This window comes from Eulemur rufifrons, chromosome 1, assembly GCF_041146395.1.
Source record: "Eulemur rufifrons isolate Redbay chromosome 1, OSU_ERuf_1, whole genome shotgun sequence".
In the NCBI taxonomy this organism is placed as follows: domain Eukaryota; kingdom Metazoa; phylum Chordata; class Mammalia; order Primates; family Lemuridae; genus Eulemur; species Eulemur rufifrons.
The window spans coordinates 92,222,774-92,239,045 of record NC_090983.1 but is presented as its reverse complement, the minus strand read 5'-3'; the positions used below and the strand labels follow the sequence as shown (position 1 = coordinate 92,239,045).

Genomic DNA, 16,272 nt, shown 5'->3' with positions numbered 1-16,272 from the left:
ACACTAGTGATAAGACTAATACGTCTACAAAACAAATTTTTTTTTACACAAACCAACAAAAAAGCACTTCAATGGCTCTTCTTGTATTTAGGTAGTATCCAATCCCCTTCCAGGAGCACCCAAGGTCCTGTGTGGGCCAGGCCCCTCCAGGTGACACCTTGTGCTCCCACTCAAGCTCCTCAGGCACCAGGAACTCCTCCCACAGTGGCCCATGCACCCAAGTATCTCAGCTGGATGCAGCACTTTCTCCTCTCTGTGTCAAACTCCCTCACCCGTAGGTCTTAAATGTGATATCCCTGGAGAAACTTTCACAGACTTCCTACTCAAAATCATTCCTCCTGTTCCTCTTTTTTATCCCATCTTTCAACTTGTCATTAAAGGCACTTATTTCAACATACCATAGTGACATTTGTAATGTAGTGATTTGCTGACTATGCATATTCGTCCCACGGCTCCATTTTGTTCCTTTTCTGTATCTAGTGTGTCTCAGGCAGAGGTTTGGGGCATGCTTATGACATTGGTGTGGAGGACAGTTCTTCTTTGTGAGGTATATTAGGTGATGCATGATAATGATGCTTAAGAAATAACCTGCAAATCTCAGTGCTCATCACAAATACTGATATCCCATTCCCAGGTCTGGGGCTTGGCTGGGCTTGGGGCTAAGGTCTGCTCTATTCTCTTACGGCTGGTTCTCATTCAAGGGGCCTGGTGGCAGCAGCAGTGGCCACTTGTGTACGCTCTCCTAGTGGATGTCAGGAGCATAAGAGAGTAAGAGAACACAAAATGGCTCTTAAAACCTCATCCACAACTGGCACAGTCTCTTATCTGCTATGTGCCTCTGGTCAAAGAAATTCTTATAACCCAAAGTCAATGCAGAAAGTTTGACATGTATAACATCTGGGTGCCAAGTGTTGGTAATACCTCTGTTATAGTCTGAATGTTTGGGTCACTTCAAAATCTGTATGTTGAAATCCTAACTCCCAATGGATGCTATCAGGAGGTGGGATCTTTGGGAGGTGATCAGGGCTCTATCTTTATGAATGGGATTAATGCTCTTCCAGAAGAGGCCTGAGAGAGGGTGCCGACCCCTTCCACCAAGTGAAGATACAGTGAGAAGCCAGACATGAGAAATGGGCCCTCACCAAGCACTAAATCTGCCAGTGCCTTGAACTTGGACTTTCCAGCCTTCAGAACTGTGAAAAATAAATTCCTGTAGTTCAAACCCCACTCATTTTACAGTAGTTTGTTATAGCAGCCTGAACAGACTAAGACAGCCTCCCAGTCAAGTCACTGTGAAAACTCCAAATGCCCCTTGTGGCTGAGTCACTCCTCCCACCTCCACTGGGAACCCTGAGTACATAGAAGGTACTTCGTGAAAAATTAACTTTGCCAAATTGCCCTCCAGAACTGTTGTAAAAACTTAACTACTAGTGAGTGCTACTGGCATTTGTTTAATGTCCTTATAATAATACCTCATTTTAACTTTTTAAAATGGGGCTGAAAATATTTTTTAATATGTTTAGTAACAATTTCTTTTAGGAAATTTCTACTGAGGTCTTGTGCTCATTTTTCTTTTAAATTTTCCTTCCTCATTTATAAGCATTTTTCCTTCCTCATTATAAGAATTCTTGTTATAGGTAATGAACATTTTTCCAGTTTGCCTTTGAAGTGTTTTGATGATTTTTTTCTGACAGACAGACATTGTTAATATTGATATAGCCTCATCTCTCACTGTTTCCTTTCATGGCCTATTGAAATGCACATTTTTTCTGGCAACATGATGTCGCACCAAATGGACATACTATAATGTACTTAATTAGTCCCTTATTATGGGCTATTTACATGGCTTATAGATTTTTCTCTCAGTAGTAACAATTGTGATGAAGATCTTTGTACATAAGCCCTAAAAATGGAAGTATCATATCCAAGGATATTTTTAAAGTGCTTGACATATTTTGCCAAATCATTATTGAAATTCTATTCCCTAGGCCCCACAACTCAGATCCCCAAACCCCAGGACTCATATCCAGGCACCTCCTCATCTAGGATCTACACCCTGGATCCTCACACCCCAGGCCCTGCTGATGAAGCCCCTACTGGTCAGCCTTGAATAGCAGCAAGCAAGGACAGAGGGCTGAGAGCGGGTGTGGAGGGGTAAAGGGAAGCTGTGCAGAACACCGTGGATGCTACTTCTGCCAGGAATGCTTTTCCTTGAGGTCTTCCCATGGCATCTTCTTGGGATTTATGGTCTCCCCTCCAATGGCACTGGAGAACGCTATCTAATAGAGTTAGACAGGGCGCCTTTGTCTAAAAGAGTCTGACTCCAGCTATTCCCTATCACATTATACTTTTTTCCTTAATAGCACTTATTTCTACCAGAAATTATCTTATTAATTTACATGTTTAATTTCAGTAATTATCTTGTATGGTTTGTTGACTGCAGCTATCTCCAGCACCAAGAGCAGTTTCTGGCACAGAGAAACTCTTCTCAAATTGGCTGCTCATTGGAATCACCTGTGAAGCTTTAACAATCTTCATATTGCCCTCTCCAAAATTAGAAATATTTAATTATTAAATCACTTTACAGAAAAATGTTAAATATCATTTTCTCCAGGAGATAGAGAATGTAGCAGATAGTCTCAAGCATGTTTATTTACTGCTGTGTGGTTGGATCCTTGTCAAATCCTTTTTAATGTAGCTAATAAAGTGTGTTTGTGAAAAATACAGAAGTTATTGGACTTCTTTAATGAAACTATCGTTTGGAAAAATGTACTGAAAGAACTCATCCAAGTGTGTGTGTGTGTGTGTGTGTGTACATGCTGGATTGTTTTACCTTCAGTCCAGAAGTAGAGGGGGTTTAAGTTTGCTCCCATTACCTGTGCTTCCACTTTTTACTATAGAAGTGTGACATGCTAAACACAGGATAGTGTATTGTACAATTCTACTGCTTGAGAATAGAGCACCATATCATTAACAATTTTCAGGAAGAACACATTTAACCTAAGGACTCTTAGTTTGTTTATGGGTTTTGAATTTTGTATGCCACTGTGATCTATACAGAAACACACTCATAATGAAGTCACTGTTCAGTACTGTGTTGTATATAATGCAATATATTCCAAGGCAAAAAAAAAAAAAATCCAATGTTCATGCCTCTCCCAGCCCAGTTAAAATTGCTGAGGGTAGAATACAGGTGATTCCAATGTGTAGCCAAGATTAAGAGCCAATGACATAGAAGGAACTCAGTAATATTTCTTGAATGGATGGTTGGATAGATGAATGAATAAAAGGACATTGTGAATTAGAAATTTGGGGCTCTGGTTCCAGCACTGCCTCTAAGAGTGCCTAAGCTGTGTCACTCTTCTTTTCTGAACACCCATTGTTGCACTAGACGCCTGCTAAGGTTCCTTCCTGCTTTAAGATTTCACTATTCCTCTTGTTCATAGCAAGAGTCCAGAGTAGAAGGACTGGGAGAAGCCTGGAGACAGAATGATTCAGGCTTTATAGAAAACTTCATCCAGAATAAATTTGAGCCTAGTAGGAAGCTCTTTACTATGGTATCCCTTTATCCAGGAATTGGAACGTATTTGTGAGGCTCCAAAGACTCTTGCAATTAGAGTATCACATAGCTCTGTAATGAATGTGCATAAGAGAGATAGAATGACTGATTTCTAATCCCCAAATATCCTACTACGGAGAAAATATGTGGGGGTACCTGGAGCCAGGGGAAAGGGAGAGAGATGCACTTATCTGAGACATTCCTCACAATCCTTCTTGTCTGTCACTGTTAAAGGTCTACTCGAAGGCTATGCTCCAGTTCCCCTCTCACCTATGGGCTGTTCAAACTTTCTTAACTGCTGCCATGGCTGTTTTGCTGAGATCCTAAAAAAAAAAAGTATGGTACCCAACTCTGCTATTGTCACCCTACATAGACAGTAAAATGGGGCAGTTTCTTCCTGGGAAAATTAGTAGTTCATGTTTATTTAAAACATTGCAAGAGCATTTACAACAGGGGACTCACATCATGGCCTGAGACCTATTATTCTCCAGGCCCAAGTCCCCGGCTGCTTTATATACAGCTATTTAGGCTGGCCTGCTATGTGAGATTTTGCTACCTGTCCCTAGGCATCAGTACCTGTCCAGTCATCAAATAGTGGCCACAAATGATTATCATCCTCCGTTCCCCCTCAACCCATGCCATTTCAGTAAAAGACAGCTTTAAGGCTACAAAAATAACATTTGAAATTTATGGGAGTGGGCACCTTAGAAATTGAGTTTCTTTGGCTTCACAATGGGGAAGAGCAAGATATGCAACACGAACAGCAGGGTTTCCATCTCAACACCTTAACCTGAATATTCAGATTACTCAAATTATTGGGGACCAGGGGTAGGGAATGGCACATAGTTTTGTATAATATTTGCTAGCTACATTTAAGAACAAAATGGCATTCTTAGGGCCCGTCCAACCACTTGTGTGTTCTGGTGCCACACATACCTCTGTTCTGTCAGAATCAACTCCAGGAGTACAAAAGGTGCAAAAAAAAATTCTTCAAGGATGAACGTTAACTGCGTACTTACTTTTTAAGATGCTAGGGATGCAAAGAAGGGGAAAAAAGCAAATACAAAAACTCTTTGATCTCAAGGAGCTATAATAAAAGTCTCACATTCCTCCACCCCACACATATAGAAGGATCTTTTCTAGAGCAAAAGTTTTCACATAAGTCATCTCTTTCTTCATTGCTTAAAACTAAGAGAGCTGGGAAGCAATATGAAGTAAGTGACGGGGACCCCTTTATATGGCTGCCATCCTCTGGGACAGACAAGGGGTACATCATGTAAGTGTTGTGGCAGCTCAAATGACATGAGTACAGGAGTCCGCATTCTCGGAGATGTCCTTCCTCCAGAAAGATCCAGAAACCGTGGATGGGGTGGGGTGGGGGACATTACCCCAAGCGAGATTTCCTGGGAACATGATGCCGCTGGCTAGGACGCTGAGGAGGGCAGTGGGCGTGAAGACTCCCTTCTCTGGGTTCCCATCCCGGCCCATATATGGAGCAGTTTGACCAAGTGTGCTAGAATTGGGCCTGGATTCGGAATCCCGAAGCTCATCTGTGCTCAGATTCCGACCCCGACCCCGGAGCCAGGGGGCTTCCGAAGTCCACCTCACGCACAGGACCAGGCCCACTTGGAGATTCCGATGCCCGTGAGAGGCACGCAAAGGAGGAGGAATGCAAAATGTCCCCAAGATGCAGGAATAAGCCCGTCCATGAAGCGCCTTGGAGAACACTTCGGAGCCCTAGCCCGAAGCCTATAGACCCAGCACTCTCCGCCGCGGCCCGCCCAGCCTCTTCCCCGGCCAGTCCTCGCGCAGGCGCAGTCGCGCCACGCTTCCGCCCCAGCGCGCATGCGCCTCCGGGCCGTGGCGCTCCCGGCCGGCGGCTGTGGCTGCGGCGGCGGCGGCGGCGGAGGAAGTTTCCGCTTTGCACTCCACCCCGGTAGCAGCTTGGCCGCGGGGACAGCTTCCTCCGGACGCTTCGCGGGCTTTGCTGCCCCTGCACATCAGCCCGGTCGGATCATGGGGTTTCCTAAGGGGCCGGAGGGCCAGAGTCTCCCGGAGGTAAGAACCCTTCTTCCCTGACACGTCGGGGTTCCTGAGGAGAGGGCCGGGCCCGCAGGGTGGCGGGCGGAGCGGGGCCCTAGGTGTGTTTGGGGCGCCCCGCCCCCTTCTTCAGGTGTGGCCATCGCGGGGAAGCCCTGGCCCTGACCACGGAGGTGGCGAGGGCAGGTGTCCCTGCGTGGGCGAGGGGCAGCGGGGGGGTGGGGACAAACTTCAGCCGCTCCCGGGTCTGTTGGGGCAGAGGTGGCCTTCTCAGTCCGACACCTCCCCTTGACGCAGCCCTACAAGCTGCGGCGTCGCGGGTCCCCACCTCTCCCGCTATCCCGGGCAGTCTCCCGTACCTCCCGGCGCCGAGGGGCTAGCCCCGAGGGCCAAAGGCTGCTGCGCGCAGGAGTCACGAGATGCGCGCGCCGGGACGGTCCGGGCTGGGGTTGTGCAAAGGGCGGTGACCTTGGGGCGCCGGCTGCCGCCACACGGGGTTCGCGGGAACTGGGTGGCCAGCCTCACCCGTCCTGGGGTCGGGAGGGAATGCCATTCTCCCTGCATTTACCGCGTCCTGGCCGACGGGAGGAAGTTTGGGAGCCGTGCGCGCACTGGGGTCGTGTCTGGCTGGGTCAGCCCTCCGCGCGGTGTTCGTGGTGAGGACGCGCTCTCCAGTGGTGCTGTGTGGCCAGGGACCGAGCTCTGGGCGGAAACGCTGCTGCTTCTCCATAACGTAGCGGGTGACTTTCCAGACGTGTTATTAAGTACTTGGTGCTAGGGACAGGATAATCAATGGTTTCCGGATTTCCACGTTTACTGGGAATAAAGGGGAAGTGCATTCATTTTCTTTTGGCTGCAGATATCACTTAGCTAGGTGGTTTGCATCTGTCTTCCCTTCCGGTTGATTTGCTCAAAAGCTAGTCTAGTTTACTAGATTCTGGAGAGAAATGGAATCCATGCTGCACCTTGACCCCACTCCTAAGATTCTGACACAGATATTTTGGCAAAGGGACTGTTTCCTTGACATGATAACTGATACCTTCACACTTACCTGCCTGTGACCAGTCTTGTTTCTTTGTGCCCTTCCCAATTCCTCAATTCTTTCATCCCACAAGTACCCAGTAATTGAGGGATCACTGTGTTCTGTGTCCAGAATTGGGGATATAGTGATGGAAGGACACTTATCTGTCAGTGAGTGCTCCCAAAATGCAAGTCCATTTTGTTGTTTTAAGAAAACTTAGTAAGTATAACGTCAGAACCCCCGTATTAGGTAAAGTCTTATATACATGTTTCTTTGATGGCACCCAGGATTGTGAAGAGTGGGATCTGTACTGTGATATTTGAAATTTTCCTTATTACTGCCTTGTTCGAAGCTCTCATGAAGTTTTTGCCCAACTTTTTGCTATAGACTCCTGCGTGGTCTCCCAAGTTCTGCCTTGAATCCCTCCAACTCAGTGTCCCACAGTTCTGTCTATCAGTGGGGGTCTTTCTAAAATAAAAAGCAACTTGCTCCTGTGTGTCTTTTGTTTAACTTTTCAGTGACTGCTAGGAAGCCAGGTCTGATTTGTCATTATAATCCAAGTGCCTAAGACCTTTCCTAGCAATTAGGAGGTCAGGGTGAATGTAATCAAATTATTATCATTTATTTCAAAGACCAGTAAATATAAATATGAATAGTCTGTGTTATCTAGCTATCATTAGACCAGTTAATTCATTTTTTTTAACCCTTTAGTGTATGTATGTGAAGGATAGAAAGATAGCTAGACTTGGCCCTGCCTTCCAGCTTATGTGAATTGCAGTGCAGGGCAAATGAGAATTTATTGGGCTTGGTTTAAGAGCTCACAGTCATTCATCTTTATCAGAATTTTAGTGTTAACGATCGGATGTATTAACCGGCCTGGGGCTTTTTATGGCTTCAAGAGAGGATATCCTTTCATTCCCTGTGTATTAGTCAGTGCCCTTTTCCATTTTGTTTCAGTGCTAATCTGCAAAGTGAGTTTGGAGTTAAATGTTCCTATTTAGTATCTTGTGCCAAAAGTTACTTCACAGATTCTATTGCAAAAGTACACTTCTCCATTCTGGGGGCGAGTGAATGGGAAGCATGGGTCATGCATCTGCAATGGGGTGGCCACTGGGTGCCTGTTAGATAAGTGTTGAAGCAGAGATGATCCTCCTGTGGTATATTGTTCTCTTCTTGGAAGTGTTTTCATGATAAGTGATGTTTTCATGACAAATGATTGAACAAATGAAGTGTTCCTATTTTACGCCCCAGGAGTTTTAGGAAAGTACTTACATGATCTCATTTTCTTTTTCTGTTCTTTCTTCTTAAACCATAACTACTCTTTATCTTCTTTTTTCTCTGAGTCTTTTCACTTATAGATATTTCTCAGCCATTCTGGATCATTTGCAGAAGGGAGAGAACGTGTGAATAATTAATATTACTTTTTAATTTTTATATCTCCACTAGTAACTGGTGAATGCTAATCTTCAGAATCTTCAATAGGCTGGACCAGGGTCATTGAGGGGTTGTAAAATGAGCAGTGGCTCAAGGCTGACACCTCCCCCATGCCACTTCTGCTCCATTGCAGGGGATTATCAGTCACTTTAATAATTATATGTTCGACTATATTTTAAATGTATATTCCTTTTTCTGGCCGCTTATACTTTAAAATAAACTTCTTTCCATTATCAGGGTCATGACTATGAAAACATTTTGTTAATACATGACTGGTTTAGGTCATATACTTTATTTAAGGTTTAGTAGGTCATTCTGTATTAACAAGTGTGTCCATTGAGCTTAATGCGATTTTGTTGCAGAGGAGTAAACACAAGTGTATAATATATAGGTCCTTCTGAACTAGCCAGTAGTCCAGTTGGAAAGATAGGCATGTGCATAACACCAGACATGTCACTCATAAGAGGCTAGTACTTAATTGTATGAATGCCATAGACTATAAATAAAATAGAAATGCAGAGGAATGACCATTTCAGGCTAAATTTGCAAGGGATGCCATTGAATAGGAGCTAGAATTCGAAGGTGATTTCTTAATAGGTAGAGAATATCAAGAAAAGGTGGGTGATGTGAAGAGTGAAGAAATGGGAATAAGCAGTGCTTGTCTAGGTTCCCCACGGTCATGCCTTAGTTGTTTTGGGGGAAGAAAAAGGATAGGTAAGCTGGAAAGATAGTTTTCTGCCAAAGATATGAATGCCAAACCAAGAAATTTGGAGTTTATCATATAGACAGCGTATGATGCATTGATGATGAGGGCTGGGAGATAAGCTAAAGAGGGATAATATGAAAGCCGTGATTTAGGAAGGAGTGAACAAGACAAATTATCAGGGAAGAAAGATTGAGAGGCATTTGCAGTAGTCCTAGAATGAAGTATGAATAAAAGGGAAAGGAGGATAAATCTGAGATACCTAGTAAAGGAAAACTTAACAGGCATTTTTGGTTGAGGGAGTAGTCAGAGATGAGTAAGAGAATTTACCAAGTTATCTTTTTTTTTTTTTTTTTTTTTTTTTTTTTTTGCGAGACAGAGTCTCACTCTGTTGCCCGAGCTAGAGTGCCGTGGCTTCAGCCTAGCTCACAGCAACCTCAAACTCCTGGGCTCAAGCCATTGTCCTGCCTCAGCCTCCCAAGTAGCTGGGACTACAGGCATGTGCCACTGCGCCGGGCTAATTTTGTCTATTTTTAGTAGAGACGGTGTCTCACTCTTGGTCAGGCCGGTCTCAGACTCCTGAGCTCAGGCGATCCTCCCACCTCAGCCTCTCAGAGTGCTAGGATTTACAGGCATGAGCCACCACGCCCAGCCTGAACCAAGTATCTTGGTGGTGTTTTATATAGAGAGGTATGTATGTATGTATGTATGTATTTATTTAGGGACAGGATCTCATTCTGTAATCCAGGATGGAGTGTAGTGGCACAATCATAACTCACTGTAACCTTGAATTCCTAGGCTCAAGTGATCTACCTGCCTCAGCTTCCATATCATCTGGGACTACAGGCACGTGCCACCACACCCAGCTAATTTTTAAATAAAAATAGAGGTGGGGTCTCGCTGTGTAACCCAGGCTGGTCTCAAATTCTTGGCTTCAAGTGATCCTCCTGTCGCAGACTCCCCAAATGCGGGGATTACAGGTGTGAGCACTGCACCTGGCAAGAGGTGGTTTTTGATTTTCTGCAGTAATGGGAGAGAGGAAAGATAGTTCATGAAAGTAAATGGATACAAAAGCACTAGACTATTTAGATGGACTTAAATAGTAGATAAACAACTAGGGTGAAAGGAGGATATAAATTAAAAATTTTAAATCAAATAACCAATTTATATATATTAGATGAGTTTATAATTTTTAAGGCAATCCTATTGTGTGGCAGTCATCACCTTTTACTATATCTGGGTTGAACGCCTTCCTTATATTTGCTTTAGAGATCAGAAAGGCAAGTGCAGAGATGGATACATATTTGAATTCCCTTCTTACCCCTCTTGTGAGTAACTTCTGGGACCTGGATGAGTATAAAGTTTTTAAAAAAAAAAAAAAAAAAAAACACCAAAAACAACCTTGTTCTTATCTATAAGGAGCTTATAATCTAGTTAAGAAGCCTGTCAGTGCAATGGGGCAAGATCTAAAAAAATGAAATCTGTCAAGTAAACCATGTGTTAGAGAAAAAGAAGGTATTGTGCTCTAATCTTCCTTTTCCCTGAATTCCTGCGGCACAACTAAGTAGTCTATGGTACTTGTCTTCTCCCCCCAGCTATGACACTTAACAGCTCATTGAGGACTGGGGACCTGTTCTTTGTGACTCTAGCAACGCTGTCCACATGCTTTTTTTTTATTGTATGACTCTTGCTGAATTCTTGCAGAGAATCTGGTGCAGTGATACAGCCAATGTTACCTGCTCCTTGACAATGAGATTATGGCTTCAGAGGGTATACCTGGTGTTCCTTTATTCAGGATAGCTTTTACCAGCCAAACTTTTACCTTTTTTTAAGGTGGAAACAAGAGAAGATGAAGAACAAAATGTCAAGTTGACTGAAATTCTGGAACTCTTGGTTGCAGCTGGGTATTTCAGGGCAAGAATTAAAGGCTTGTCACCTTTTGACAAGGTAAGAGGAAATGTTTCTAACCATTAGACTATTTTTTTTTTTTTTCCAGAATGACATGGTTAATCATGGCAAAGAAAGGAGGAAGAGATTACATGTTTATGTTTCCATTTCTTTCTAATTCAGATTCATTATGGAAGTGTTCAAATTTTCTTTTCAAAGAAAGTAATGATATATCAGTAAATATGTCTTGAATTTTTTATCTGTGCACAAAGCTTTAGGAAGTAGAAAGAGGCAAAATAGATAGTTCCTCCCTTCAAGGAATTTACAGTTTAGATGGAGATTGTAAAGCTTATACCAGATAAAATATTCTCAGTGCATAATGGGCCATCCCAAGTCAGTGTGCAAACAGACAGTTGCCAGATGTGGTTAAGTGCTCTGATTTAGGAGGAAGGAGAAATCACTATGGGATAAGTCTTAATTCAGCAGAACTTTAAACAATTGTTATGCCCGAGGCATGGTAATAGGGGTTGAGGGTACAGAGGTTAAAACAAAGGCACTGTGCTCAAAGAGCCCACCTTCTGTAGAGTAGGGACAACAGACAAGTAACCAACATGCATAGAATAAGTAGCCTGATGCAGCAAGTGCTACATTGTACTGTGCATAGAAAGGAAGTGTCCAAATCAGACGGGGTAGGCCACAAAAACTTTCTGCTGGAAGACTGTGCTAGTGCTGCAGGGGTCACAGTCCTGGCTGGGCATAACAGAATCACCCTGGGTTGTTTTTCTAATACTGATGTCTTAGGCCTCCTCATTGAAATTCTGGTTAGTTAGATCTAGGCTGGGGCCCTGGAATCTGTACTGTATTGGGCATCTCACAAGAAACTAAAACATAGCCGTAGATGAGATTCACTGTTATTTTTTCTAATACCAAGCTGTGTCTGAAAAGGATTTTGTTTCAAAGTGGGTTTTTAGCTTTAATCTCATTTGCATCTCAGATAAATCCTATGGGAAAAGTAGAGTAGGGATTCTCAATTAGGTAGATGAGAAAAATAAGATATATGGGAACAATGTCAGCCTTGCTGCCTACATTTCTGATCTATAAAACACATAATGTCTGTCTCCTTCACTGTAAAGAGGATCTATGTGTACTATGTTCATTTAATGACAAAAGTCAGCTTCTCAGTCATACTAGCCACATTTCAAGTGCTCAGCATTCATGTGCGGCCAGTAGCTACCGTATTGGCCAGTGCAGATGCAGAATGTTTCCTGCACTGTAGAAAGTTTTCAACAATGCTATTTTAGATGAATCGTAGTTGATGGGGTAAGGAAGACTATTTCTCTCTCTCTCTCTCAAGATACATAATTTTGTATGTTTACTGAGTCTGTAAGAGCTATTTATAATTTACCTACCTTCCACTTCTTCCCCTCTCTCCAAACTAGAAAGAGGAAACAAGTATGTTTTTTGTGTCTTGCAGGTAGTGGGAGGAATGACTTGGTGCATCACCACTTGCAACTTTGACGTAGATGTTGATTTGCTTTTTCAGGAAAACTCTACAATAGGTCAAAAAATGTAAGTTATTAGGTTTTTCCATGGAAGAACCTAAAGGTGGGGAGAAGGAAACTACCTTTTGAATGTCTGCTATGTGCCAGAATCTGTGCTGGATGCTTTATATATTTTAATTTTTATTACTACAGGTATTATCCCTGTTTTATAGATGAAACTGAGACTGAAAAAAGCCAAGGTCACACAGCTAGTATATGAGTCATTTAATGTTCCGGTTATTTCTAATACTTTTTCTTGATCAAAGTTTTTGGTGACTGCTTCATTTATCTCTTTCCAAAGGCAGCTAATTTGGGTGGAAGTTGACTAGGAGAAGGAAAGGAGAATCTTTCCTTGCCCTTTGCCTCTGTGTAAGGCGCAGCCTCACTTTGTCTGCCATTGAGAGAAGGCAGTATGGGCTCCTTGCTAGAGATTTCACCTGAGGGTGCCCTGCCCAGTCTTTCATAGCTCACCAGGGACTTGGCCATTTCATTAGACCATTTGAGATACCAGGTTCTGCTCCCAGCACTGTCACTGGGCCACTGTGTGACCTTGGGCAAGCCACTCCTTTGGGCCTCAGTTCCCTTATCTGTATGAAGAGAGATTTCTTGAACTCAGACATGTGTAATTCTGTGACTTACTCTATTTATTCATTTTTCTGAAGTATTACACTTCCCCAAGAAAAAAACACTTCCAAAAGGATTAAAGAGATTAAAGATGGCTTATAAATATGCATATGAAACCGTAATGGTAGAAAAGTGAAGCAAAGGAAAAAGAAAAAGTGGGGACAGAAGGCAGAGTTGGGGAAAAGGCTACCAAATGAGTGATGGGCCACAGATGCTTTGTTTTCCTTGGGTGGGTCAAAGATTTCCCCTAAGCTTGCTGGCAGCCAAGTGGAGGTGATGTCTATGAGTTACTAAGAATCAGGCACTTTTTAATTTTTTTAATTTTTTTCTTTATTTCAGAATATTACGGGGGTATAAATGCTTTGGTTACATAAATTCAGGCACAGTTTAATTTGCTTCGTATTTATATAGCTTTTTTTCCTTTGAGTTTCTAATTGCCTTTTTTTGTTGTTGTTGACAAAAGAAGCATATGCCTTTACCTGTAGCTCATATCAGCTAGATTTTTTTTAATAGGTTTAGTGGGTACAAATTGAATTCCGTTACATATGTATATTGTATAGTGGTGGAGTTTGGGCTTTTGATATACCCATCATCCAAGTAGTGTACATTGCACCCCATTGGTAATTTTTCATACCTCATCCCCTCCGACCCTCCCCCATTGTGAGTCAAATGTGTCCATTATACCATTTTGGGCCCTTCTGTAGCCACAGTTTAGCTCCCAGTTATAAATGAGAACATGCAAGATCAGCCAGCCTCTTAATCAGACTGTTTACTGGCATGATTTCACTGCCTTCTTGAGGCTACTCCTCTTTGACGCCACTGACTTTCTATTCCAATTTTGAGCTGATTGCTTCCTATACCTGTGGCACCCGTGATGTGCTGGGATTTCTTTTCATTACATTCTTTCTGGACTAGTTTTATATTTCTTGGATTCTACATGTGCCTCCTTGGTAAATTCCTTTTGAGTTTCACAGTGGTTTGTAGCCCCCGTTTTCATCTTGTTATCCTTGGGGGATATGACACACTCCTATTGGTGATAGTATCCCACTATCCTTTTTCTAATTTTATTTTTTTCTTTGACCATCTTAATATTAAGAACCACTGTACTTTTAATAGCTATTGGAACATATTTTTTTCATATGTATTCTCAATCTCTCATCTGTATTTCTGAAATCTAAAGAAACTCTGAAAATTGGTTTTTTTCTTTTAAAGTTTATATGCAAAAGTTTTTTGGAGCCAGGCGTGGTGGCTCCCACCTGTAATCCTAGCACTCTGAGAGGCCGAAGCAGGAGGATTGCTTGAGCTCAGGAGTTCGAGACCAGCCTGAGCAATAGCAAGACCTGATCTCTACTAAAAATAGAAAAATTAGCTGGGCATTATGATGCGGGCCTGTAGTCCCAGCTACTCAGGAGGCTGAGGCAGGAGGAAGCTTGGGCTCAGGAGTTGGAGGTTGCAGTGAGCTATGACGACATCACTGCATTCTACTCGGGGTGACGGAGTGAGACTGTGGGGGCGGGGCGGGGACACAAAAGTTATTTGGAAGCAAAACATGACCCGAACTGACTTAAGGCAATTAAAGTTTTAATGAAGAAGTATTAATTCTTTGGTTATAGGGTACTATTCTAGATTTCCCTGGAGTTTTACATAATGCATAGTTTATGCCCCTTAGATATACTAAAATACTATCATCTAAAAATTTAGAATTCCGAAACACATCTGGTCCCCAAAGGGTTTGGATAAGGGATTGAGGGTGTATTATATTCTCTGGTAAGTGCTTGATGTGTGTCTCTTTAGTGCAGGGTGATGAACTGTAATTGTGGGCAAAGCTGGGAACAGGGGTTTACATGGCTAAGGACCCCTAGACTCAGTATTGCACCAGGGAGCTGGTTCTGTATTTTCTGCAGGAAAAATGTCAAAGCCAAAGGGCACTGAATTATCCAAAAATCTTTTCTGTTTGGTTTTGGAATGTGTTCTGTGTTTGGGATTCCTCCCCAAAGTTTCTGGTTAGGTGTGATTTAGATTAAAACTACCTTATGTTTGCAGTTTCTCAGTATATCCCAGTCCATGTAATGGATGGGCCAGGCAGTACCTCTGAGGAGCACACTTGCCTATTGAGGGCATGATTATCTCTCAGGCTCTCTTCTGTATGCACCCGGTTGGGGCCTTTTTCTCCTCCTCCATCCTGCTTTCCTACGGGTTCCATAAGCTTCTATCTCTACCCCCAGCTGGTTCTAAAGCCCCGTTACCAAAGGATCCTATGCTCAGAGGCTCATAAATGAGATTTTAGAGATATAACTAAGTTCATTTCAGCAACAGACATTTACTAGGCAACTGTGTTCCAAGCACTTGCATGTGCATTTTATTATTTTACCTTCACAACTACTTTTGAATAGACAGGACAGAGATTATACCTAAGTTTTATGATAGGCATATTGGACCAGGGGGACTGAGTAACTTGCCAAAAGTCCCAGAGTTGGTGATGGAGCTGGAATTTAGACCTGGGTTTGATTTACTCTCTTTGAAACTATTTGCAGTGGAGGAGAAAACTGTACTGAGCACTCTTAAAATCTAAAGGAGGGCCCGGCGTGGTGGCTCATGACTGTAGTCCTAGTACTGTGGGAGGCCAAGGCTGGAGGATCCCTGAGACCAGGAATTTGAGACCGGCCTGAGCAAGAGCAAGACCCTGTCTCTACAAAAAATATTAATAGAAAAATGACCCGGGTGTGGTGACACGTGCCTATAGTCCCAGCTACTCGGGAGGCTGAGGCAGGAGGATTGTTTGAGCCCAGGAGTTTGAGGTTACAGTGAGCTATGATGACTCCATTGCACTCCAGCCCAGGTGATAACGTGAGACCTTGTCTCAAAAAAAAAAAAAAAAAAAAAACAAAACAAAACCAAAGAAAACTGAAAACTAAAGGAGTCAAACTGATCACAACTGGGCATGTTATAAAATCTTAGGCTTAGAAACCTGCGTGATGACCTCTGCGATTGTCACTGTCTCTAATTTTTAGAAGATCTGAAGGATCCACCCTGAGCTCCAGGGAGAAACTGAATGAAGACTAGTAGATTTCTGAAAGTCTTTCTGACTTTCTTCCCTTGTCCCAGCCCGCCTGTGTTTCCTCCCACGTCCCCACCTCCCAGCAGTGTCAGTACCTTCAGTTGCTTCTGCGCACTGCTGAGACTGTCCAGACTGACTTGGCGGTAATTTCTGGGAGGTGGGTTTAAGAGGTTTGTAAAGCCTGAGATGACCCAAAATGTCCTTCCCTCGGGGACTTTATGAATTGGGTGAAAAGGCTGGCTCTGAGGAGTGGCCAGGGAGAACCTTGTTTAAAGACAGGAGGTTAGACTGGATGGTGTTGGAGGTCTTGGCCTCTTGTTTTCAAGCTGCTGAATGGTTCTAGGCAATCGGTAACCCTATGCAAACCGGTAGACCTGTAGCCACAAGAGGGAGCTCTCCTCCTAC

The 16,272-nt window shown here is 43.1% G+C and overlaps 1 protein-coding gene across 1 annotated transcript in view; it reads left to right on the top strand.

Annotated features, from left to right (window-relative positions):
- The first annotated feature begins 5,473 nt into the window (after positions 1–5,473).
- CCDC93 (coiled-coil domain containing 93) overlaps positions 5,474–16,272 on the top strand; it is a 96,586-nt gene continuing 85,787 nt past the window's right edge. The window contains exons 1-3 of the mRNA XM_069460328.1: positions 5,474–5,617; positions 10,591–10,704; positions 12,119–12,213. Coding sequence (XP_069316429.1) covers positions 5,576–5,617; positions 10,591–10,704; positions 12,119–12,213 — 251 coding nt within the window. The 5' untranslated portion in view covers positions 5,474–5,575. The remainder of the gene's footprint in view (positions 5,618–10,590; positions 10,705–12,118; positions 12,214–16,272) is intronic.